Source organism: Chelmon rostratus, chromosome 1, assembly GCF_017976325.1.
Source record: "Chelmon rostratus isolate fCheRos1 chromosome 1, fCheRos1.pri, whole genome shotgun sequence".
Classification (NCBI taxonomy): Eukaryota; Metazoa; Chordata; class Actinopteri; order Chaetodontiformes; family Chaetodontidae; genus Chelmon; species Chelmon rostratus.
The window spans coordinates 30,087,776-30,112,169 of record NC_055658.1 but is presented as its reverse complement, the minus strand read 5'-3'; the positions used below and the strand labels follow the sequence as shown (position 1 = coordinate 30,112,169).

The 24,394-nt window shown below is 43.3% G+C and overlaps 3 protein-coding genes across 7 annotated transcripts in view; 1 reads left to right on the top strand and 2 right to left on the bottom strand.

Moving 5' to 3' along the window:
- Positions 1-4,811, bottom strand: part of LOC121608748 (WASP homolog-associated protein with actin, membranes and microtubules) — a 13,831-nt gene extending 9,020 nt beyond the window's left edge. For both annotated transcript variants that reach the window (XM_041940121.1, XM_041940206.1), the window contains exons 1-5: positions 4,163-4,811; positions 3,021-3,194; positions 2,401-2,551; positions 1,898-2,067; positions 182-389 (exon numbers count right to left, since the gene is read on the bottom strand). In XM_041940121.1, the coding sequence (XP_041796055.1) occupies positions 182-389; positions 1,898-2,067; positions 2,401-2,551; positions 3,021-3,194; positions 4,163-4,738 (1,279 nt within the window). In that variant the 5' untranslated portion in view covers positions 4,739-4,811. The remainder of the gene's footprint in view (positions 1-181; positions 390-1,897; positions 2,068-2,400; positions 2,552-3,020; positions 3,195-4,162) is intronic.
- On the top strand, positions 4,391-16,238 carry LOC121608876 (fibronectin type III and SPRY domain-containing protein 2). 4 transcript variants are annotated; one of them, XM_041940328.1, is made up of 14 exons: positions 4,391-4,864; positions 5,068-5,200; positions 5,765-6,068; positions 6,496-6,579; positions 6,853-7,086; positions 7,229-7,251; positions 8,370-8,491; positions 9,233-9,397; positions 9,500-9,634; positions 9,758-9,911; positions 10,590-10,723; positions 13,425-13,557; positions 13,664-13,840; positions 15,224-16,238. In XM_041940328.1, exons 2-14 carry the CDS (start codon positions 5,190-5,192, stop codon positions 15,471-15,473), a joined length of 1,926 nt encoding a protein of 641 aa, XP_041796262.1. In that variant the 5' UTR covers positions 4,391-4,864; positions 5,068-5,189; the 3' UTR covers positions 15,474-16,238. The 4 variants fall into 4 exon arrangements, with proteins under 4 accessions (XP_041796262.1, XP_041796516.1, XP_041796431.1 ...); XM_041940582.1 differs by having other exon boundaries at positions 5,782-6,068; positions 15,224-16,237; XM_041940497.1 differs by having other exon boundaries at positions 5,068-5,578; positions 5,782-6,068; positions 15,224-16,237.
- Positions 15,661-24,394, bottom strand: LOC121609114 (KH homology domain-containing protein 4-like). Its single transcript, XM_041940702.1, has 14 exons — positions 24,259-24,394; positions 22,963-23,236; positions 22,740-22,859; positions 22,492-22,565; positions 21,933-21,985; positions 21,588-21,793; positions 20,461-20,669; positions 19,816-19,876; positions 19,490-19,547; positions 19,043-19,278; positions 18,481-18,585; positions 17,526-17,611; positions 17,320-17,438; positions 15,661-16,914 (listed from the first exon to the last, which is right to left on the bottom strand). Exons 1-14 carry the CDS (start codon positions 24,285-24,287, stop codon positions 16,784-16,786), a joined length of 1,761 nt encoding a protein of 586 aa, XP_041796636.1. The 5' UTR covers positions 24,288-24,394; the 3' UTR covers positions 15,661-16,783.

The window sequence follows — 24,394 nt, the reverse complement described above, 5'->3', positions numbered from 1 at the left end:
CTGCGCTGTTGTGCACTGGTATTACGATTTCTTAAAAACAGAAGTGCTATTAAATACAGAATGCGTCATACTTTTTTTGAATCAGTGTTTTATGGTGGACTGCACAAGGACATCACCGTCTTTCACAGCGATTTAAACCAGAAATAACCTCCACAGCTGCAGTTCAGCACAGTGAGTCTACCTTTAATCTGCCGTCGCAGGCTGTCAGTCTGAGCCACCAGCAGCTGCTCCTCGTTCTTCAGGATCTCAAACTTGGTGTCGTACAGTTCTAGTTGGGTTTCGTAGAACTGCAGCTCCAGCTGGTCCACTGCGTCCTGCTGCTGGTCGCCCCCAGGCGCAGACCTCGGATCGGTTCTGTGGCTCTTGTCTCTGCCAGACAGGCTGCCCAACTACACCACGACAACAAAAAATGAAAAGGGTCACGCTTGTGGCTTTGCAAATTGCAGCCTAATAATCACATGCCGTGCATACTTATTGCTGACCGTCTTCTAAAGCCATATGTTCTGCCTGATTGAGCTGCTGGTTTCCATTCATTTCAGTACGCAATTAACCTCAGCTCACATAGGCTTGAAACTTTGCCTGCTAATCTCTCACAGGGAGATGGTGAGGCAGCTGCAAGCAGGGACTTTTTTTTTTTTAACTCTTCTTGTTGTGTTCAAAGACACCTTGAATGAACTCCACTTAAGAGTCAGCTGTCAAACTCAAACCTATTTTGAAGTTTTAATCTCGGCAAGTTGGATTCCGTACTGTGATGAAATGGGCTGAAACCAACAGCTACCTGCAACAGGACAGCAATGTTAAGCAGGCTTGATATACAGTCTATGAGCTGACACATTCAAAGCATGTGCTTGTCCTAAAACGTTTTGAATTATGTCAAATATAAGTACAGGCGCTGCCACTACAGAGCTGTGCAGAGAGAACTGCTTTTAGATAATACACAGCTAATTCCAAACATACGTGTACACACTAGGCCCGTCACAAAGGTTGCATAATCGCTTGGCTTATGTTTATACTGTAATAGCTGCATAAAATGAACACAAAAAGACAATCAAATCGTTAATTGCAATTATCTGTCTCTATCTATCTCATGATTGTGACAGCTCTGACGGGCACACACTATATGTAAAGGCATCGTGCCGTGACATCTGCAGGCACACTGGCGCGCTCAAAAATCCCACCGCCGTACGTTGCCACCAGCGCGAGATTCTGCGTAGGCGTAGCTCATCGATCTCATTACAAACACTTGCACGCAGCTGTCTCTTTAAAGGCTCGTGCTGATTTCACGGCGCTAGATACCGCCGGCGTCCTGATACCTGATTTTTGAAGAGCTTAATCTGATGAATAATGCAGCCGACATGAAGGTGAAGGTGCTGAAGGTGCTCTCTGTTCTCTTTCAAAAAGCTCAAATGCGCAGCACGACACCGCGCAGCAGCAAGTTGCTGCGGTTTCCCTAAAAGGCCGCGACCCTTACATTAGAATGTACCCCCCTCCCCATGTGCACACAGTTGTGCATATAGCTGGCACGTTTTCTGTATGTACGTACACACACAGTCGCACTCAGCTATTCATGCATGCAGGTTTTGGGGGTGTATCGAGGGGATTCTCTGTGTTTTTCGAGAGGCTTTATAAATAGATCAAAGGACTAAAGCAGCCAGAGATTCACATCAGACTGGAATACCAAGCAAAAGATAAAAGTAGGCACCACGTCACATCTCGACACACCTACAACCTATAAAAGTAGTGTTGGCGCTGGCACTGGGAAGTAAAGATCTGAATGACGACCACGGCCTTACAGCTGCGTCAGGGTCCAACACGCCATCATGGAGTGCGCCGCCTAATTACAGAACCACTGGAAAAGCTGTGGTTTATGTCCGTCAAGCAAACGTGAGACACACACCCTCTCTCTGATGCCATCTTTCTTGCGGTTAAGGCACATCTCTGTAGTTCTCATGTGCTGCAGGGTTTCTTTGGCTAACAGGAAGCGCAGTTTCTCCAGTCTGGGAGCTGCAGACGCCCAGGCAGCAGCTCCAAATCGACACTTATCCTCCTCCATCTGCTTCAACATACCTGAATATGCACACAAGGGTCTGTTATGTTTTCACTACATGAAGCACATACTATATATTAACATAGGTACAAAACACACAAACACATGTCTACATTCCCTAACCGCCCTCTTGCACTGTAATATCTGCTATATTATTACTCTTATTTGATAATGTGCATTTTGTGTGGACTTTCTGATTATTTAAATATTAGATAACATATATCATATATCATTCTGCAGTTGGAGTGCAACTTGCGACTCTACTACGCTTCATCTCCTGAGGAACGGCACATGAAAGTCATTCATTAATTCATCCATACACTAATAAAGGAAGTAAACAAGGCAGCTTATACCAGCCAGAGCCTTTGAAGTCTGTGCAAAGTAGGTGACGGTGATGTCCTGAATCGAGGCGACTGCGTCTCCTGCTTTCGTTCTCCACTCCTCCGCCTCCTTCTCCAGGGCTGCAATTCTCTTAGGACCCAAGTCCTCAAACTCCAAAGACTTCTGCAGGAAATCCGCGGTAAGCAAAACAGTGGACAGCTTTAATGCAGACGTCTCACAGATACTTACCCCACATACATAGAAATTCGTCCTTTAGTCAAAGTTAGTTTTGCGAGAAACTAAAATTTGACGTCGCATTTTGAATTTGACACAAAAATCAGGGTTTCTGGTGGAAAAAAAACTGATCCGAGTGTCCTGGAAGACTTCAATGTCCCAAACAAATGGGAGGAATTCTTATCGAATCAGAAAAACAACCGAGAGGCAGGCTTTTCAGACTGCATCTCAGACTCGTCAGTCATTAGACCTGTTCAGCTTCACAAAATACTTGTTAAGGTTTGCTTGTTTGGCCACGGCTGATCCTTCTCGCTCATTGCTGTACAGACATGTTGGATTTTCCCAGTAACTATTGCCTATAATAATTTACCACATCCTAAAAAAAGCCAACAGCTGCTAAAAATCCGTCTGCATTTACCAGAATCTCCATCTTGTAGAGGCAGGCCAGCTCTCTCATGTCCCTGAAAGGCTGGAGCAGATACTGGAAGAAGGTGGTGGCCACAGTGACCAGGTCCTGGTAGGCCTCATCCTCTTCCTCGTAGATGCTGAGCAGCGCAACCATTCGGTCCGCACTGCCGTGACTCTGCAGCAGCTGTGAATATGGAGGACATGGACACCTTTACCCGGTTTATTCTGAGCCCACAGCCTAGTTTTCGCTCTGCCTTACTTCTCATACTGCAGATGGAATGGAAAAAACACAGAAACTCTGAAGGGAGCTGTTATTTGTGCCAAGTTTGACCACAATAACAGTCAATATTAGTCCTTTAAGAATACAAATTAATGATCAGTGGGGTAAGATGACGGGCAAACTGGAGAAAGAAGATCTACTTTTTCTGTCACATCTAAAGCTGTACACAAACCCTAACATAATTCCCTGCTGTCTTTATGTATTTGAGGTGAACGATATAAGATTTAATCGTAAGATATGATGCAAATTGAATCCGCTCTCTGACGCAGTCTCAACAAACCACCGCATGATCTTAATGAAGGTGGGATTTACTGCATATTGGGTTTCATTAGACGTAGCCGATGCTTTGCACACTGGCTGCCTTCTTCCCACTGTCTCATATCTCTGGGCTGTCTTCGTACCGTCACCATGGTATTGGTAAACCTCACTGGCTGAAGCACAAACATCAGAGCTGGGGATGTTGCAACATCTCATGCACAAACAGCAAAGGCTTGCTGTGTCATTCTAGGCCTGCTTTCAGACTTGTGGGACCACTGTGTGGTGCTAGTCCTGCATCAAAACATAGAGGGAACCTAGAGAGGTTTCCCCTTACTTAGTGCATCTTAAATCCTTTCTCTTTCACTCGAGTGAAACAACACTTGTGAAAATGCTTGTCTGGCTTGTCCATGTCTACTTCTGAGTGCATCGAAGATGTTTTCTCTGACTTCTTCTACGAGTTTTGGCTGCACACAGGAGAGAGGCACAGAAGTATTGCAGGGTTGTTGTATTAGATTGCATCGATTTCATCAGTGTTTCTAATAACCTGGAAATTGAGTGTTTGTACAGCACCCACAGCCCTGATGTGGGTCATTTCACCGCACATGCCAGCCCACCTGTCGCAGGTGACCCTTGGCCCTTGACATTTCCTCCTGCATGGTCTTCCTTTTAAACTCCTGCAGGTTTTCAAAGTACTCCTCGACGTCTCGCTCATCCTGAGTGAATAACGTGTCGAGGACAATCTTTCGGCCGCAGATGTCGATGGCTGTGCTGAAGTATTTCTCGAGTTTCCGACACGGTGTGTCAAAATCCCTCTCATCGTCGTCGGGACCGGAGCGCCGATTCAGGAAGAGCAAGTCCCAAATGTTTCCGTCTTCGAACTCGGACAAATCCGGGAAGCAGGCTCCCAAGATGTCTGCCACGCATGTAAACTGCTGATGGATATGTTTCAGATCCTTGACGGAGAAGAGTCCAGCCCAGCTCATCTGCGGGTCGCCGACAACGGCAACTTCTGCTTTGCGCTTCTGCCGCTGTAGCGTCCGGTTGTGGCAGGTGACAGCGAACTTACACTCGATGACGTTCCACTGTACGATGAAGCCCAGCTTAAACGTCTCGGTTTCTTCAAATATGTTGCTTTTAACGGCCACCCAGCCCTCCAGGCTGTCCAGACGCTCGCACTCCACGTTATTCATCTTAAAAAGAGATGTTTCACTTTGGCCTCCGAGTCGCTGCTGGCTCTGTTTACAACGTCCGCCATTTGCGTGACGTAAGCTGCCTTCAGGACCGCAGAAGCATCCGGAACTTTCTCTAAACCAAAGGTTAACGGTTTTCACACAGTGATAAATATACCGTTTGAAGACGTTATCACATTTACTGCGAATAAACGTTGTGATAGAGAAAACAGTGGAAGCCCTGTAGTTTCGTAGGAATTATTTAGCTAGGCTGTTAACTATAATTCTACTTGTGTTGTTGATTGCACACAACTTGTCCCCAGTAATCCTCATTTTTTCGTTTACTACAGATACGTTTTGCTTGATTTCTACGGCAAAGCAACAATAACGACAATGAGCCAGCCTCGATGACCGTGTTGCTGAAAGAGTAGAGGGGGTCACATTCCAGATGTGTCTGTTCAAAAGCGCTTGAATGATGGCAGCGTAAGTTTACGAGGCGCAATGAATGCACCATAATGTCCACGGTATCGTGTTCAACTTTAACCTTTGAATCACATGTTCGGGGATTTCCATCTCCTGATATCAAAGCAGTGGGTAGTACAGAACTGAAACTGGCACTAATTAGATTTTTTTTAGTGCTAACAAAACTCAGGCCTTTGATTAGTCTAAATGGTATTTTTTATCCAATAAATAACTAACTTCCTGCACGGATGTTTGACATGCCCCTGAGCAATCTGAGTCCCATCTATTTTGGTCCCAGTTTCTGGGTGAAGGTTGGACTGCATTCAGAGTTGGCCTGTCGGACGCCACTGTTGGCCTGAAATGGTTGCTTAGAACAGACTGATTTACTGAATTATCCAGGTAAACTTGCCATCAGCTGCTCTTTCACTTGTAATAATTCAATTAACAGATTGTTCTGCACTGACTTGGTTCAAGTATGAAGTGTAGTTTTGAGATCTCATAATGTGTTGTTGTTCAGATAGATTTTATTCTGAATGCTTGTTGATCTGTAACTGGTTAGGCTGAATTGTGTTGATCTTGTATCAGCCTTTGTCCTGCTGCAGTCATTGTCCTCATGGACCTGTATGAGATCAGAGGGGGCAGACTGGGTGTGATCACAGAGGAGGCTGAGCACCAGGAGTTAAGCAGGGGGTCGACCGCCATGGAGCCCTACAGCGTGGTTCCAGACAGAGGAGGGAGGTCGGCCCGGGACGTTTCCACCTTCCAGAGGTTCTCCGTGGACACCAACGAGTCCCTTCGCTTTGAGCCCTGTGATGGCAGCTCTCCATCTCCCACTGGGGCAGAAGATGGACATGATGACGATGACGTGTTTCAGGAGGGAGAAACCGAGGTGGGGGACACTAACACAGTTCTGGCTTTTTCTGATTTTATTTGACCTCTGACATTTCTTTAAGCCACTTTGTCATAAGAGTCTTAGTGAAAATGGCAGCATAAAAACAGAACCGGCGGCCCAAGAAATGCGACGATTCTTGAAAAAGAAATTCTTATTCTTAACTATACATTAAAACGTTCACATTTATCCGTTTATTTCCTTCAAAAATGGCCTTTACACCACACTTAAGGACTGTGGACTCGCATTTAGCATTGCAGATTTCTTTGTAGCTACTTCCCAGAAGATGGAGCTGTCCACATGAGAGCGTTCTCACCAAGCCAGACATGAGCAGAAAGTCCTGACAGCACAGGCTGAGAAAGGGTTTACGCTTCTGGCTTGAATTAAAAGGAGAGGGGGTGAAAGTGTGCCTTTCATCTGTTTTCAGACAATCAGGGATCGGTTGCAAGGGAAGGTTGCTGAGATGGAGAGCTTTGCGGGTCATCTGGAGGAAATCTTTCTCACCGTGGAGGTAAACATCCCTTCCAAAAGACTTTCAGTTCAGTGAAGCACATTGTTTTGACATTGATGTATTATTTTAGGGCTGTGTGAGCATTTGGGAAGACTTCTTTTTATGTCCCCTGGAGGGGCTGAACTCAGGAATCAACATGTGCATTTCATTCATCCCCTTCCTTGATCTGTCATCGTCTCCTCAGTTTTTCTCATCTTTGCTTATTTTGTTTGATGCACTACAAATGCGCGCCTCTCTAACGGCGCCGCTGTGATCACATACATGTATGTGCAGGAGAATTTTGGCCGCCGGGAGCAGCACCTGGAGCAGCACTACAATGACGTGCTGCAGACGTTGTCCCAGCGATATGACGAGAGGGCGGCTGGCCTGGAGCAGGAGAAGAAGGGCAAGCTGGAGGCCCTGTACAATCAGCTGCTGGCTTGCGGTCAGGCGATGGACGCCTCCAAGGAGCTCATTGAGACGGCCCAGGAGATCTACCGCAGCCAAGACAAGAGGATTTTCCTGAAGGTGTCGCGGCTTGTGGTCTTTTTCGTCTGACAGTCAGTCAAATGTGCAGAATGCAGTTGTGTGCATGATAAATGTATACTGATTAGTATCTCTACATTACTTACTCTGTTGTTCAATGGCTTTCTTTGACCTTCATTGACAGACTGTTATGCCCGCCATTAAAAGGTAACTATGGTGCAGCTCAGTGAGTATGCCACATGTTCACTGGTGGTGACTATAGTGCAATTTGAACAGACTAACCAGTGACGGCACACGGCTGATATTGTGTTAGTAGGTGTTTATGCCTGCAGTTTCAGACTAATATTTTGTAAGTAGACCAGTGGTGGAAGAAGTAAAACTACTAACACTTCATTTAAAATACTGCATTCCTGCCTTCAAAACCTTAGTGACGTGAAGGAATGTAAGTGTAGTGTTTCAAATTTGATTATGATGTTTTTGGGTTAATATTCCTGCTGCATTAGTGTGCATGTGGCATTTTTCTGCAGGTGTTTTTTGAGGTTGAGCTGATTTTAACTGCTTGGGTAAATTAATTTTACAGCAATGCATCGTATTCAGTAAGATCATCATGTGATTGTAGTGTCGCTGCGCCAGTGCAGCTAATCCAAGAGGTGTTTCAGGTGGCTTATTGAGCTCAAGTAGTAGAATTTTCTCACATCATAAAGGAACACTGGTTCTTCAGTTTACATTGGAGATGCATGGTTTTCACTGGACAGGGGTACGAAAAATTGTAATCAGAAAAGTAGCTATTATCAGAGGAATGTGGTGGAGTGAATACTGTATTTGCTTCTAAAATGTTGTGGAATAGACATATAAAGTTGCATAAAATGGAAAACCTCAAGCACCTTGAATTTGTACTTGAATACTTGAGTAAATGTACTTAGTTATATTCCACCACTAAAGTACACAAAGTTTGATCGTGAAAGTAAGTTCCTGGCCTTGGAAAAAGTCCTTTGATATAAAAATCCTTAGTCGAGGTCCACGTACGAGCTTTCTGCAGAGCATTGAGAGCGCTTGGGGTAAAGAGTATCAAAGTCTAATAATAATGCAAAGAGTGCGGTCTAGACCTGCTCTATTTGAAAAGCCCTCAGATAACCTCTGTTGTGATTTATAGAAATTGACTTCACTTGACTCAGTCAGTTTCCATGACAACTGAGCAAACTCCATCCACTGCTCCTGGAAACGCTCGTGAGCGGACCTTTTGACCGGTCCGAACGAAGGGCCCGGCTCTCGCTGCTTTACCTTAAATCTTAGTATTCAGAGCTCTCCTTTTTGTGCGACACTAGAATCGAGGAGTTTGCCAAAGAGGAGATGGACCTCACGTTGGCCACGTGTCTTGAATTCAACACGCCGCTCGCTGACCTGTCGGATGTCAAAACCATGATGGACTCCATCAACGTTGTGCCAGGTCTGAGTCACCAACACGGCCCCGTTATGTGTGATTTAAAGACCGTTCATTGTGGAGAGATCATTGGGAAGTGCGTAATATTTATTGAGGTTAGCAGCAGAGAGAGACCATGATGATTGGACTCTATTGATTTGAAGCATCTTCATTAAGCGTAGGCCCACGTGGAGACAGGACAGGATCCCAGAGTGTAAACACCGGCGATGGTGGACGATGGAAACTATCAGTTGAATTTCCCTGAATGTCCTGCAGGCAACGAAATTACAGGATTCCAGTGATATTTAAAATAACAGCCACTAAGGCCCGATCTGACCTCAGGAAGGCAGGCAGAAAGATCACCGCTCAGATACTTTGACAGCGTGTTACAGCAGAGGCGGTGCAGAAGATAAGAGCAAGAAGAAATGGCAGAAATTCACCCAGAGAGGAATAAAGGCAGAATGTGAGAGACAAAGTCTTCCTAATTAAACTTGCACAAAAGCCTGTCCTGTTTCTGTATGTGCTTCAGAAGGAAGGGATATTTAGGATAATGTGAATGCTATATTTGATTCTGAAGTCACTGTTTCACACATGAGAATATAATAAGTAAAGCACAAAGTCGTCAATGCTGAGCTGCAACTGGAACAATCTATCATAATGCATCTTTACTTTTTATTTAAATGTGCTCCTGTACAGTTATCTTAGCACTTTTGATTGTATGACTTGATAGCAAAACCGGGCAAATAATGTTTCTCTGATATAAAACAGCTCCATCTGCCCCAGTAATCAACCCCCAGATCTCCAACTCTGCCACCCAGACGTCGCTGCGTGTGTGCTGGAGCTTGTTCTCCGACGACACGGTGGAGTACTACGAGCTTTACTACAGGCCGGTGCTGGAGGACACGCCGGCAGACAGCACCTGCGCGCCGCACGGTACAGCTCAAGAGACACCGCCCACACACTCACACCATCTACTGCTGATTAGCGTCTGTTTCGAACAATGCAGCCACGTGTAAACCTGTGCTCGCCTTTCAGTGGGCAAGGTGAAAGTGAAGGAGACCCACTGCACCGTCACAGATCTGCTGCCTAATGCTCAGTACGAGCTGTGGGTGACGGCTACCAACACCACGGGCATCAGCCCAGCGAGCGAGAAGGCCCTATACATGACAGGTGACAAGTGCCACACTCACAGCTGCTAATAATTGTTCTGTTGTTCCTCTATGTTGTTATCAGTCCAGTATGGTTGATGTTAGAGAGAATAGAGTCTGAAATCGCTGATTCCTCCCTGCCCAGTGCCGTCCCCCCCGGTGATCAAGCAGAGGGAGTGTACCAGCTGTCCAGAGGCTGCGCTGGTCCGCTGGGACTCCGGCAACACCAACCCTGTAGACTCTTACACCGTGGAGCTCAGTGAGATGGGCACTGATGGCACACAGAGCGGCGTTACTGAGTAAGACCTGCGTTATTAACCAACACCTGCAGCTGCTTGACAAGCTGCAGATTTAATTGCGTTTTCCTTGAAATTTATCATGTTTTGCAACCAGTTCACGCACCCCGATGAAGTTCAAATAGCTCGGTTAAAGCAGGGACGCTCCACTGGATGTGCTTCACAGATGCAGCACCCCATGGTATTTGCCTACACCGGCCCGTCCTTTATGAGGCTTTTGCTTCAATACGTCCATAAACAAGCCTGCGTCAGTGCTTGCCTGGGAGTTTTGAGGTCCCATGGTTATAGAGCTGCTGAATCAAGACACACTCTGTCCTAGAAAATCTATTCTTAGCTTCTGCTCCTGCAGCACTGTTAGCCTCAGCGAGAATACTGTCCTCGCATTTGGGGTCACTTCACAGAACAGTCAAGCATTTATTTCAATCGTTGGTGTGTTTTTGCGCAGAGGAGCCTGAACTGCATCAACTGAAATAGGCCCGTGGTCCAAATATGACAAAGTTCCCACTCAGCCACCCCATTTATCCACCTAGTGTTTGAGAAGTTGTGAGACAAGATGTTATATCAAGACTTGAGACTAGAGGTGTAAATAAAAGCCAACCCAAAAAGCTGTCAACACTGTGCATTTAATATATTCAAAAAGGAAGCGATCTCAGCGTCCTGTCCCATTCATTGACCCCCCAGGTCTATAGTCGCCGTGCCCACCTGTCAGTGTCTGATCCAGCTGCAGACAGGACGCCGTTACCTCATCTCTGTGAGAGCAGTCAACGTCGGCGGGCCCAGCGACAGGAGTGAAGTTATTACCGTCTCCACAACAGGTGAGAGGCGTCACGGATCAGCCCGATCGTGACGCTTTCAGCCAGTGGTCAGTCGCGTCATTTACTTAAAAGTAGCTCCAATTTATGAACATATCTCATTACAAGTAGAAGTAACTCATTCAAACTTTACTTAAGTAGAGGTATAGAAGTATCTGTCAGTGTTATTTTCATTGCAGTTACACCAGAGGTACCACCAGTCCTGTTTGTGACCACATTATACAAAGCACCGACATCGAGTTGGAATTGGTTTGAGTCCTAAAGAGGTTGAACTAGGGATGCACGATAATTATTGGGCCGATAGTTATCGGGCCGATAACAGGAAATTATGATGTCATTCCGATAAGTCCGATATCATGACGAACAGCCCCGATAACATATGTGTTTTTGTCAGCACGGCAGTGCCTCGCTGCCACTATGAGACCCGAATGGCCTGCAGTGAATGCTGCGTTCAAGTGACGTTAGCATAATCAGAAAAACTCTTTCTCACTGGGAAAAATCAAGAATACCCCCTCATGCCAGAAAACAACTCGTTAACTCGGTCATAATTTTGCTATTTGCTGACTTGAATTAACATTCGCAGTATTTTTTCACATGTTACACACAAAAAATAGAAACATGAACTTAAATAGGCCGAAAGAACGACGAGGGAACGGGGGAATGTACGTTACACCTTGAATGCAGCATTCGGCACAGCGTGCTTATGAAAACAGAGTTCAGACTTCTTCAAAGTTTCCAAAGAAGATTGTTCGCTGGTTATTCGTAACAAATGTTCCAAGCGAGTTCCACTAGGAGCGAGAAATGGCACAAGCTTTAATACCCGATCGGTCACCTGAAACATAACCACCGCTTTGACGGAGTTTGGAAAGCATATGAGGACGGCCCGCTAAAGACGCTAACGTTAGCAAGCCAGCCGCAAAGAAGCCACTGGGACTTACGCGTCGGCGAGGCTTTCGAAAAGTCCAAGAAATTTGCCAAAGATGACCCACGGGCTAAGGTTATTGAAGATTTAATCATGGACATGATGGTGCTTGACTTACTATGGACTGCCTTTTTTCAGTTTGTTTTGGCCAGCTGTCACAGTGTGATGTCACCGTGTGATGTCAGTTTGTGATGTCACAGCGTGTGATGTCACAGCGTGACGTCACTGACATCACCATGTGATGTCACTGTGTGATGTCACCGTGTTATCTCTGATGTCAGTGTGTGACGTCACTGTGTGATGTCACAGTGTGATGTAAACACGTACGTTGCGTAGCAACCGCCTCTCACTGTGCGCAGGACGGCAGGCAGGAAAACTTATTTCTTTACAGATATTCAGCGAAATCATGTCAAATGTGGAGAAGTGACGGGATATCCCAGACCTGAGAGAGACGTAGCTGGAGACAGTTTATGCTACGCTATTTTTTCGGACTGATGGATAAAAGTCCTGCATCAGCTGATTTCTGCTTTCAGCGTCAGACATTAAAAAATCTGTCTCCAGTTTTGTCTCCACTCAGCAGTCTTTTAGCAGACCGATCGTCCATGCTGTGTTTCTCTTGGTGTTTTTTTCGTGCCTGTCGGCTTCAATCTGGTCAATCTCTGCGTCCTCAAGTCTTTTGTGTCTTAATATCGCTCCTTCTGTCGGTCCAGCGTTGTTCTTTACTTTTCTCGTCTTTTTTTGCTGGGGACATCATTCTCCAGCCAAGTGTTTGGTCCTCTCCAAACAAATTAAAAGTAATGTACGGAAAATGCTCCATATTATGCCTCTCAAATCAGCTGGCGATTTGTTATTGAGCTTGGTACATTAAGGGATTGCCCCTTTAGTCTGACTGTTAGGAACACCGCTGAATTTCCGCGATTGACCAATCAGAATTGAGTATTTAAGAGTGCCGTCTTCTAACTTCTGTCAGTACGATATGCACTGTGCATTATTTTTGTTGTCATTGAGGAATGCACTTTTTCAGTTTGTTTAAATAGAAATGTATGAATCTAACTTGTGCCAGTGCATTAATTTTCTATGTATATTTATTTTTTGTAAACTTCTGGAATGCACTTTTTCAGTTTGTAATCCTGATGCATGTATTTGCATCATTTCAAGGGGCCTTTATTTTTTATATCAGTAAGTAATGCACCTTATTTAAATTGATGTGAGATATCAAAAAGGTTTGTTTGATAGCTTTGAGAACATGTTTGAGAGGCTTACCAGTAGTTTTTCATTGGAAAAATAAATATCTCTTCATCTAAAGAGTCAAAGCTGTTTTTGGTTCTGTTCATGGTATTGATGTCATGATGTTAGGTATATGTGTGTGTTATCGGTATCGGCCTTAAGGAGCTGAAAGTTATCGGTTATTGGTATCGGTTTTAAAAAACAATTATCGTGCATCCCTAGGTTGAACTGAAGTATGAGAGCAAAAGCCAAAAAAACGTTTAGAATTGTGGTTTTAAAACGTCCTCCCACATTGAATAACTGGCAGCGCCTTAGACCGATCTCATGACACCTTGTCTGGTCCATATTGCTGGGTCGTTTTTTTCTGGTCTGATCAAATTTTTGAAGAAATCTTTATCTGAAAAGCAACTACCAACGATAGTCTGTGAATAATTGTAATACGGGACAAGTATAAAGTTCTATCAACATTGTACTTCACTTCTAAACGACAGTATACTTTAGCAGTTTTTTTTGCATGTTCATATGATGGCTAACAGCATTTGCTTACCTGCGCAGGTACATTCTTCTATCTCCTGGAGGACAGTGCCCATCCTTGCCTGTCCATCTCTGAAGATGGCTTCACCATATTTTATGGCGATGAGGAGCTGCCAATTAGTGCAATGGCTTTAGAGGACTACACCTTCACCAGGTAAAGCACGGGGTGGATACTTGTGCAGGAGATTTCAAGATGACCGTTTAGGAGTGCAGACGTGTAAAATAAGAGAGAGTGTGTGTGTGTGTGTGTGTGTGTGCAGATGTGTAGCCGTCCTGGGGGATCTGATTCCAGTGCGAGGCAGGCATTACTGGGAAGTCGAGGTGGATGATGGGACAGAGTTCAGGATTGGAGTTGCGTATGAGGACACAGAGAGGAACTCGTACCTCGGAGCGAACACCACCTCCTGGTGTATGAGACACATTCTCACCCCATCCAGGTGACGGCGCAGCACTTCTGTTAACACAGCATGACTGTGAATATTATTGAACCCTGTGTTGTGTTTGGAGTCTCAGCTTTAAAACAGTTTGATACAGAAGATTTCTGTTACTGGAGTTTTTTTAACAGTCTAACTGGCCCAGACGTCACATCATGGAGTGACATACAGCTCACTGGTCTGTGAATGACTATTCAGCAAACGGAGGAGCACATATTTACAGCCTGTATTACTTCTGAAACATGAAAAAACATTATTTCATGAAGCAACAATGCTTTGAGGCTGTGGTTCTTGATCAGGAGGGGTGGGGGGCAACCAGAGGAAAACTATGGAATTAATAAAGATGATTTATGTAGGATAATAAACAAGTGTTTGCTGATGCTACCACACTAACTTTATTTCAGTAGTTTTTTATCAGTTGCTTCCCCCATCATCATCATTTATTATTGATTTTTAAATATGTGGAGTCAGGTGCATCAACTTTTTTTGGCCTCTGAAGGGGGGGCATGATAGAAATATTCTGAGAACCACTCCTTTATGGTCACTTCTGTATTTTGTTTGCAGCAGAGGGAGGGGTTACCACCTCGACTTTTCTACATATTGGGTTTTTTTTTTAATGGGGTCAGAAGAAAAGAAAAAAAATATTTCAAGGAAAACATTGATTTTGCAATTAAATTATTTTTATACAAACAGCAGTGGGGGGCCTGTGGGAGCCCAAACAATGAAGAACTAAAAGTTTCAACAAAACACAAGGGTTAAAGTAGCCTTGGTGTGCTGCACAGTCACGTTTTAAAATGCACTTATTCCCATTTGTTGTGCAAGCTGGGGGGGAGAAACGGCCTTTCATTTTCACAAGACTACACAGACCAAGTAGATGCAGTTTTTTCAGCCAATCAGATACCATTAGCATGCTGGCTCTCCCAGGGACCACTACTGCAGTTCATGGAAACTGGGCCAAGACTGTATTTTTAGCTACCACAAATTTTCCTCTCCTAAGCAAAAAATTGTGCATCCGTTCTATGCAAAGCTAAGCCCACTGAAGGTACCAACAGTTGTATATCTGTTACTTTACAATTGTTGCTATGGCAACTCATCTTGGAACAAAGCAGGACAGTTGAATCGTCACATTTCACAGATCAGTGATGAATGCGGTTTCCGTTGTGGGCATCTTCTCAGTGATTCTACCTACGTGCAATTTAACAATCACATTTCTCATTTTCTTTAATCCGCAGCCTTTTGAAATCCTGCTGTTGGCTCGTGATTCAGCATCTGCTTTACAACGGCTGATGCTGGAAAATTATCCCAAACAGGATGAGAGAAAAAGCTTTATATTTTGAACTACTTTGCCAACCACAATCATAACAATTCCCTTTTTTTTCCCTTTAGGCATAAATACGAGTTTCTGCACAATGGCTGGAGTCCTGACCTGAGGATTACAGTGAACCCAGTGCGGATAGGAGTGGCACTGGACTACGACAGGGGGACTCTGTCCTTCTTTAATGTGGATCTGGAACAACACCTACACACCTTCCACTGTCAGTTCCAAAATTATGTCCACCCCTGCTTTGGCCTGGACAATCCAGGAGCCCTTACTGTGCACAACGGCATAGAGGCTCCTGAGTACGCATTCATCTGACACCAGCAGTCATATCTAATGTTAACATGAAATAAAACCCAGGATGGTAGGAAGTGAAACAACTTTGTTTTTAATACTTACTGAAGATCTGAGTGACATCCTCAGTAAAGATAACCCTAATTCATAAATAAAGCATCTGTTGACCATCCTCAGCAGTAGAAAATGTGTGGGATCTAAAGACAATAAGGGGCTTTCAGTTGTTTTTATTATTGTATTCCATGGGAACAGGCATACACCATTTTCCAAGATAAGAAAAAGTTTCACTGAATTTTACAATATGTATTTATACCATCAGCAACTGCAGCAGACCTAGTGTATAAATTAAAAAACGGAATAAGGGGCTTGTTTCTGATGAACAAAAGATGCTTTGAAAAATGAAATAAAATTGTTTTAAGAAAGAAAATCCATTTATAGTTATTATACAATTGTATTCACATCTTAAAAGGAAAAATCCACCCCAAATACTTCCACACTGTTAAAAGTGGCCATTTTTTTTAGGGGGTACATATTTTGCAACAGAAATTTTATCTTCCATTTAACAGACTGATAAGTGCACGTTTTATAGTCAGAATAAAAAAAAGGCTTCTGCCAAGACAGCAATAACACAAAGGAGAAAAACACTGTAGAAAAGACCTGTATTTTCTAAAACCATCACCTCAAAATTCCTTGATGACGTGTAGCCACAAGTTGTGTTGCATTTTAAGTAACGCGGCTACAAACATATGCACAATGACTAGTCAGCAGGCTAATTCTATATTTACATTTGCTTTAAAGGCGAACATAAGTTTAAATATGGCCACCTTTGACTGAAACCAACAGGATCACAACCATCGTGTGAGGAGATGTAGAAAGACATCCTGGGAGGTGCGTGACAAAACCAACTGAAACAGAACGGCGCAAAGCAAAACCGAGACCAGGACGGGAAAATAAAAACCGAGTCCAGGAAAGCACCAACCATCAGAAACTGGTGATAATTCAAAGATTATACCAGTGTTTTTTGTATCTACAGTCTACTTTATACTCAATCATCTGCACTTTACATTACTCCTATACAAATACTCGATAGTGAATGAAGCTTGGTCACCTGTCTTTAAACGGATGTTGGTACACAAATTCGTTCTTTGTTCTAAAAAAAACAAAAAAGGAGGGGGGGGGGGGTAAAAACACTTGTATGATCCTAAAACAGTGTCTGATAATATGTGAGGGTGGATTTTTCCTTTTATGGGGGTTGAGAACTGTGTTAGTATACTGAATGACTTTGGGTCTGTGGGTATCCTGGGCAGTGGGGGTGGGGCGAGGCAGGGCAGGGGTTATGAGTTATCGGTCTTACTGCTGTGTGTCCTTTCCTCCTCTTCGTCAGAGGAATCTCCTCCGTAGGGCACTAGCCCCGATGAATCTTCGTCCACTTTAGACTTCTTCTCGCACACGTCTTCTTGAACACCTGCAAGGGCACAATAAAAGTAGAGAGATAGAGAAGTAGAGGGAAGGTGGGAGACATGAGCGGGGGGAGGGGGGGCAAAGAGAGAGAACATAACAAAAAGGAAACCCATTGAGGAGCCCCATGTTAGCGGTGGTTTTTGAGTTCGTTTGATCCACAGCCAGGGGGGGGATATCAAATGAAACGGCAGCAGAGCACACATCCATAACAGGCAGGTCCCGGGACACATGTTGAGAGAGAAAACAAGGGAAAGACAAAAAACATATACAAGAGGATTATGTTAGTGGGTTCCACCAGTGGAGAGATTCACACAGGTCTCCTCCCCTCCCCCATTCCTCCATGGGGGCAGATGCCATTTCATGCAACAGACAAGGCTCTCAGAATTTTAGGAAATCAAGAAATTCATACCCATTGATGCAGCACTGATGGGCAGACTGGGTGAATCTTCTGTCACTGGGTCTCTCGGCCGTTTGCGTGTAACAGGGGCGGGAGCCACAAAGGGGGGCGGTGGCGGAGGCATCAGAATCCTGACGAGAAGAAAAAAAAAAATCATCATAACCCACACAGGATTCATGCAGGATAACATACAGGGGAAATTAGATCTATTAACACACCTTTCTACTATTTTCTCCTCTCCAGCACTGGGGGCAGGAAGTTCAGACTCCTGATCAGCAGGACCCTCTGGAGAGCTGCTGGGAGGCTGCACAGAAAAACACCAAACATTTAAGACCATTCGAAACTTAAACACAAAGATCCATGAGAAAGCTCTTTTTTTTGCATGTGAAAACATCCTCATGCTTAGGGCTGCTTATTTTTAAAACTTTCTTTACTAAATAAACTGACTTTTTCTTTTTTCAAAGACATTAAAAAAAAAAATAGAAAAATCCAGGTGAGTCCTGTTGGCTGGTAGGGGGGGGGGTAGTTGGATTAAATAATCAAAATGTATTCAGCAACCTGCTGTAATGTCTGCAATTTGTTGGTGTTAAATAAAAAATGAGTGAGAAACAATTCTCCAGCAGGTGATACTTAATGTTTCAAAGAAAGTCGTTTTATTGTGTCTCAGCAGCAGCATAATCAGCAGCTCATTTCTTGAATATATTCCTTTAAAAAAGAAAATCAACTTGAAAATCCATAAAAACGCTAAAACCCTGAGCCATCGTATACCTAATTACAAGTTTACTTATATACAATAATTGCAAAAACACCTGATATCTGTCTGATGTAGTAAAATCTGGACAACTGCAAAATTCTGATTTGTGGCCAAATGTGTCAAATTGACTTGTATGTAGATGGGCAGCAGGGCAGCAACGTTAAAAATAATAATTTAAAAAAAAGACCCAATTTGAATGGTCTTCATTCAACATTTAAAAGATATGTCTCGTTACAGACAACGATATGTATTTGACTTATTCTATGATTTTTGAGGTTTAGCAGTGATGATTGAAGCTGTTAATGGTGAAGACCAGACATTTAACTGTCAGCAGTAACTCAAACAGGCTAATCATTGAGTTCATGCTGAAGTGGCCAGAATTATCTTTGAGTGCTACGTGCAGCTACTCTTCGGCTAACCTGTTCTTCCTTAGCCCCCTCCTGGAAATGACGTTTGGGACTTCCTGAGTCAGCGGGGGCGTTTAAAGATCCTTCAGGCTCCGCTGTCTCACTGCTGCCAGGATCCTTAAGTAAAGCAAAACCAACACACACACACTGATGCTGCAGCGGGACGTTAAATGACTAAAACCCAGCAAAGGCCGCAACAGGTTTCATGTGTCGTGACATACATACACATGACACATCGTAACATTATAACATGGATTGTTACATAAACAATGAGCTCAAAACCCTTTAATATGAAGTTTTTAAAGGTTGTGGGGTGTGTGTGTGTGTGTGTGTGTGTGTAGATTTAAACAAATTAGTAACTGGTCAATTTATTAGATGATTGACTAAAAAAAAACTTATTTACCCACTTTTCTTGCTTAATATTATAAAATGAAAACTTGGGATAAAATCTAAGGCTACGATACATGCAACAACATTTTAAGAATTTTTCCTACAGTCTAAATCAATTAACAAAATAACAAACACATAAATGCTGAATATTTAGAGATTAGTAGCCTTAATCTTTGGTTATTACCTGGACGAGATAGGGATGCGGTTTCCTAGGACACACTGGATACTGAACCATTGCCTGAGAAGATGGAGGGTTTGTCGACATGTTAGAATGACTTGGGGGACCATTTGCATTACTCCAATAACCACTGGCTCCTGGGTACGCTGAATAGCCGCCAGCATACCCATTTGCTGGGTAGTTATACCAGGACCCCTGGCTAGAGTAATTGCTATTAGGTGGAAATCCATGTGCTGCGTATGCTGAAATGAAAGTATAGAACGTGGAGTTAATAGCATATATCACATGAATCAACAACGGTGTTTTGACAACTGTGACCTACATTTCAACCTATCGTTGAGCCACTAAAGACGCCAAGGGAGGATTAATTACCAGAAGAAGAAAGCACTCAACTAGGACCTCATATGTGGTCACCCTGTTGGAATTAGTTAGAAGGCGTAAAATAATACTCACGTTGTGTTGAGCCTGTGGCTGTGTACATCGAAACCATGCGGGCATGTTCAGCTCTCACCTGGAGAATGATAAAAAACAAAGGAGCTGTATAACAAGCAGCAACGGCTGTGATGATTCATAGTCAACTGTTGAGTTGCATTGTGGGTAGGTGCAGAGCACTCAAAATCTATCTCTGGAGACCAGGTGGTTCACGCTACCACTGTCGCTTTAGGAGGTGGGTATCAGTGAAGACTATATGCTTTAATAGTTTCACCTTCTTAAACCTCCGATCAGGCAATCAGCTAAACTCCACAACTTTATCTGTGGTGACAATATCATGAACTTACAGTTTCCAGCAGGCTCTCTGTGAGTTTCTTCGCCGCCTCCAATCCAGCTGCATTTGGGTGGCTGTAACACACAAAAGGGCATTGTTAAATATGATGAAAGACTCAGGACAGAACTAACAGAGCAAAGAGATTTTAGCTTCTATACGCAAGTCAGGCTCTTTGGTGGCTGTTTCAGTCACAGATTAATCAGAATTTGGGTTTGAATTTTAAATTGAAATTAAAATTTGGGTTTACTTAAGTAACTCAGACAAGTCCTATTATGATTTAGTTAAGAGTTTTACTTCGGAGATTTGTCCTTCAAGATGGCAATTTTAGCTTCATTCATTAGCCCTAACATGTTTATTATTAGTGCTGTTTGCGTACCCTGAAAACAAAAGGTCCCTTTAATAACTTGTGAGAAATAAATAGTTCGAGGGCTGTAACTGTTGTAGCTGGAGGTTCTTTGGAAGCGGACAATCTTCTTTTCATGTTGCACCAAGGTTTACAGATGGCTATCCACACGGTAACTGACTTCTGTGCCAACAGGTACTTTGCAGTCTGCCAGATTGGACTGTTCTACTTGTGGTGCTACCAGAGCTACAGAGTTGAATAAGAATCTTAATTGGGAACTTGAAAAGTGTGGGTCAGTACTTGGAATGAACATACCTGATGTAGACATAAAGAGGCTCAAAAGACTCCCGTTTTGACGCTTGTTCAATGTAGCCAGAACTTTTCCCCCTGAGAAAGACTCGAGCCCCCGTCTCTGTCTGGATGTGGCTCAGGTAGGAACCTCCTGGACCTTCGACCTTTTCATTCACATTGAATGAGGGCAAGGCCTGGTCCAGACCCACAAAAATCTTTGTGTGCACAAAACTCTGAGGATATGGGAAAAACGTGACTTATTATTATGTCCTGCACATTTAGGCTGTTTACTGACATCTGAAATAAATTTGACTAGAGGCAGAACAGATTTGTAAGCAGATGCAGTAATCCAAGGTTTTTTCCCTGTACACCAGGGATGTTCTCACTGCTACTTAATTTGGGAGGTGGGTATCAGTGAAGGAAAAATGGTCTTCATTTGCCTCACTTTCTTTACCTCCATTTGTAAAATCCCACACAATGACCAGCCACAAACAATATTAAACTCAATAGACCTTACCTGCATAATATGTTAAGTCATTATTTCATGTGTCACACATCCAAATAAATTACTATTGATTTATTCATGTTGCTACCTCATGTGCCTGGTGGTCTGCTCTCTAGCATATATTTTCTATCACAATTTTGTTTTGTGCCAAGAGGTTTAAGATGACTTTGATGTAATCTATAATAATGTAATCTTTATTTCAGGACAAAAACAAAAAATTATTTCATTTACCATGGTCACTGATTTTGGGCCAACATAGCAAAATCTTCTCATACAAATCCTGCTGTTTTAAGAAGCCATAGTAACTACGTCAATCAGCAGTGTTTGGAGCATAGACTTAGCTCTTATCAATAACAACTAGAAAAACTGCAACTAGTGAGCACAATATACCACTTATTTGTCTCTGTTCCATGTCTAACAGGGCACAGATATATAAAAGTCATACGACTGATCACAATGTAGAGAGAAGAAGAGGTTCGGCTAAATGATAAACATGTTTTTGTTTAAGTCTAAACATAGAAAGGCCTGCTGACAGTGAGGGGAAATCCCTCCTACAAGGCAGAAACATCTATGACATGGTAACATTTTAGTAATTACAGCCCTTTGTAGCGTGGTGAACTTTAACATGGATGTCACGTGTGCCTACCCCTGAATGAGGAGCCGCAGGCCGATGTCCCTGGCCTGGCACTGAGTTGGTATTGGGCATCCGTGGCACAGCCGGGGGAATGACGGGGCGAGGAGGCTGAGGGTAGAGTGTGAGCGGAGGTATTACAGGCATCTGCTGTCCTCCTGAAGCTGCCGAGGCCCTCAACAGGTCCTCTGAGATGATCTCCTTTATCCTCATCACAGCTTCTGATGTTGCAGAGAAGTCAACATTGTTTGGACACACAAAGAACACCCTTTGGGATTCTTGTCACATTTGTGAATTAGATTAGATGAAGACAATGCCAGACTCTGCACATATTTAGCAGATTTAAAAAGCGCTACTTACTATTGACCTGCTCTTGGTTCTTTCCTTGGACATGCAAATACAAAGGTCTTTGTCTGATGGACAGCAAATCAGAAATGTCATGGACAAGGCAGAACTTTTGCACTCTTCCAAATATCTGTTCGTTTTACCCCATTATCGCTGTGACAATCAAGACATTCATTCTATAAGGTAACTGATATTGATTAGATGGACATTACATCCTTAGTAAATATGTCGAGATTTTCTTGGCAAGCAATAATCAAGTACGAAAGTAGACAGTTTACAAATATAACTGCAAAGATTTGTAAGACAGTGCATGTATAGCTTGCAGCAACCACCAAACAAATGATAATGATATTTACTGTATTGAAGTAAATAATTACCACATAACTTGTCTACCATCTGACATCAAGTAAGCCATTCTAATACGAGTGATGTGAAAGATTAATAGATGCAATATTTCTTTTGCAGGACATGAGCTGGTCATATATGTATTAGCACATATTAAGTGATAAAGAGTTTTGATCGGGGGTCAGGGGCCAAAAAATTTGACTGGGAAATCCTTAGATTCAATACATACCCTCCTTTTCCCTTTTCAGCTTCAGTCATGAAATGACCTTTGGTTGAGACGACTGCTCCACTAAACTGTCTGATCTGAAAAAGGTAATAGGAAATCTGATTAAGACACTGGAGGAATTGTTAGAGAATATATATGTTTATTTAAAGCTGTTAAAAACTTTCCTTAACTTTTTTTAAAATCACTTCCCCTGTTCTCTGAACTAGTGACATGTGTTAAATGTAACACTGCCATGGCCACTTTCCACTTACCTCCTCCTGCGTCTTTCCTTTAGTAAGAAGGTCCCTGCAATTTAGCGGCACATCATTGATGTCGACCTCTGTGACCACCATCTCTTCTGTAGCGGCTGGCACAGGCACACTTGGAGGGGTCTAGAAGACACATGAAATGACAAGGAAAACTGTAAGCCCCCCAACAACTGCATAAACATGACAGATTGCAGTTGTTTGCTACCAGTTTTTAAATCATATGTACCTTTGCAAGTAACGGTGGAGGAGTCAACAGCTTTCCTTTTGCCATTAACATGGCATTTATTTTAGCAGCCATAGCTGCAGCCATTTCAACTCCTCCCTGAGGCGCTGGCTTCTCTCCTGTTTGCGGTGGCTGGGACGCTGTGCTGTTTGAACCAGCAGAGCTGACGACTCCTGATAAAGAGACAGGGTGGCCTGCATTTTCACTACCCCTTTGCTGCCTGACATCTACACTCTGTTTAGGTTGGGCTGGCTGATCCCATCGGCTGGTTAGGCACCTGAGAATAAATCACAACAAGCAAAATGCTAAATACAAAACCCATAAAAAAAATTAATTGTTAGACAACATCTCAACTACCAGAAAGAAAGACACAAAAGCACAAACTCAATGGAAAATGGACATGCCTTATAAATGCAGAAACTGATCTGTTGAATCTCCGCAGATTGGCGAAACATTTTGAGATTAAAATGGCGATTTAAGAGCCTCTGACTGAATACTTTTAATAGTAATACTTCTACGACCTAGATTACTGAGAGTCATCAGGTCAGAAACCAGAACGGGCTTGTCAAGAGTGATGTGGGAAATGAAGGAGGGGCTCAGGGGACATACACCAATACTTTGCATGCTTTCTCTGTTCTTGTATCGTTTGTGTAGGCATACTTTTACACGCGGAAAACACTTAGCACACATTCAATAATTAAAACGATGTTAGTAAAGTTAACGGTATTGATGTTTATTGTATCCAATCGTACACCACGCTAAAAGACGATGTCTTACAGGTAGAAGGCAGAGTTATAGAAGTGTTTCGTTTGTCTTTTTGATGACGCTAATAGCTTGTACGAAATTAATAGGCGTTGCGGTTATTATTAGCTAAGCTAACAACAGTCGAAGTTAGCTAGCGGTGCCTAACTGAAGCTAAGGCTAAGCTAGCGTACTTAGCAAGTTACGATCCTGGTTTGGGGGGTTCATATTACTAATGTATCTAACGCTATTTAAGACTTAAATGAGCATAATGTTCTATTGTTCTGATAGCATACACCCAGCCCAGCTTACTCGTGTGGACTTTTAAGCGCACAAATGATTCCTCAGAAGCTAACATTTATTAGCGGGCCACGACCATGTATGCTAGCTGGCGGTAAAGCTAACCCCTGTGGTTCACGTTCAGCTAAAAGGCTGACAAACACCGTGGCGGCTAACGTTGGCTAAGCTGGTTAGCTTGCTGCTCGGTGTAAACATGCAGTGTCTCGTTACTCAGCGTATCAAATGTATTAACAACAAACACGCTAAACAGATACTTACGGCGTTTGTCCAGTCATTCCCGAAGACATAGCACCGCTCCACTAAATCGGCAGTAAAATTAAAACAGTTTCTAATATAGTTGATGATGAACGACGGTAGCCATCGGTCTGCTCTCTCCGGCGCCGGCGATTTCTTC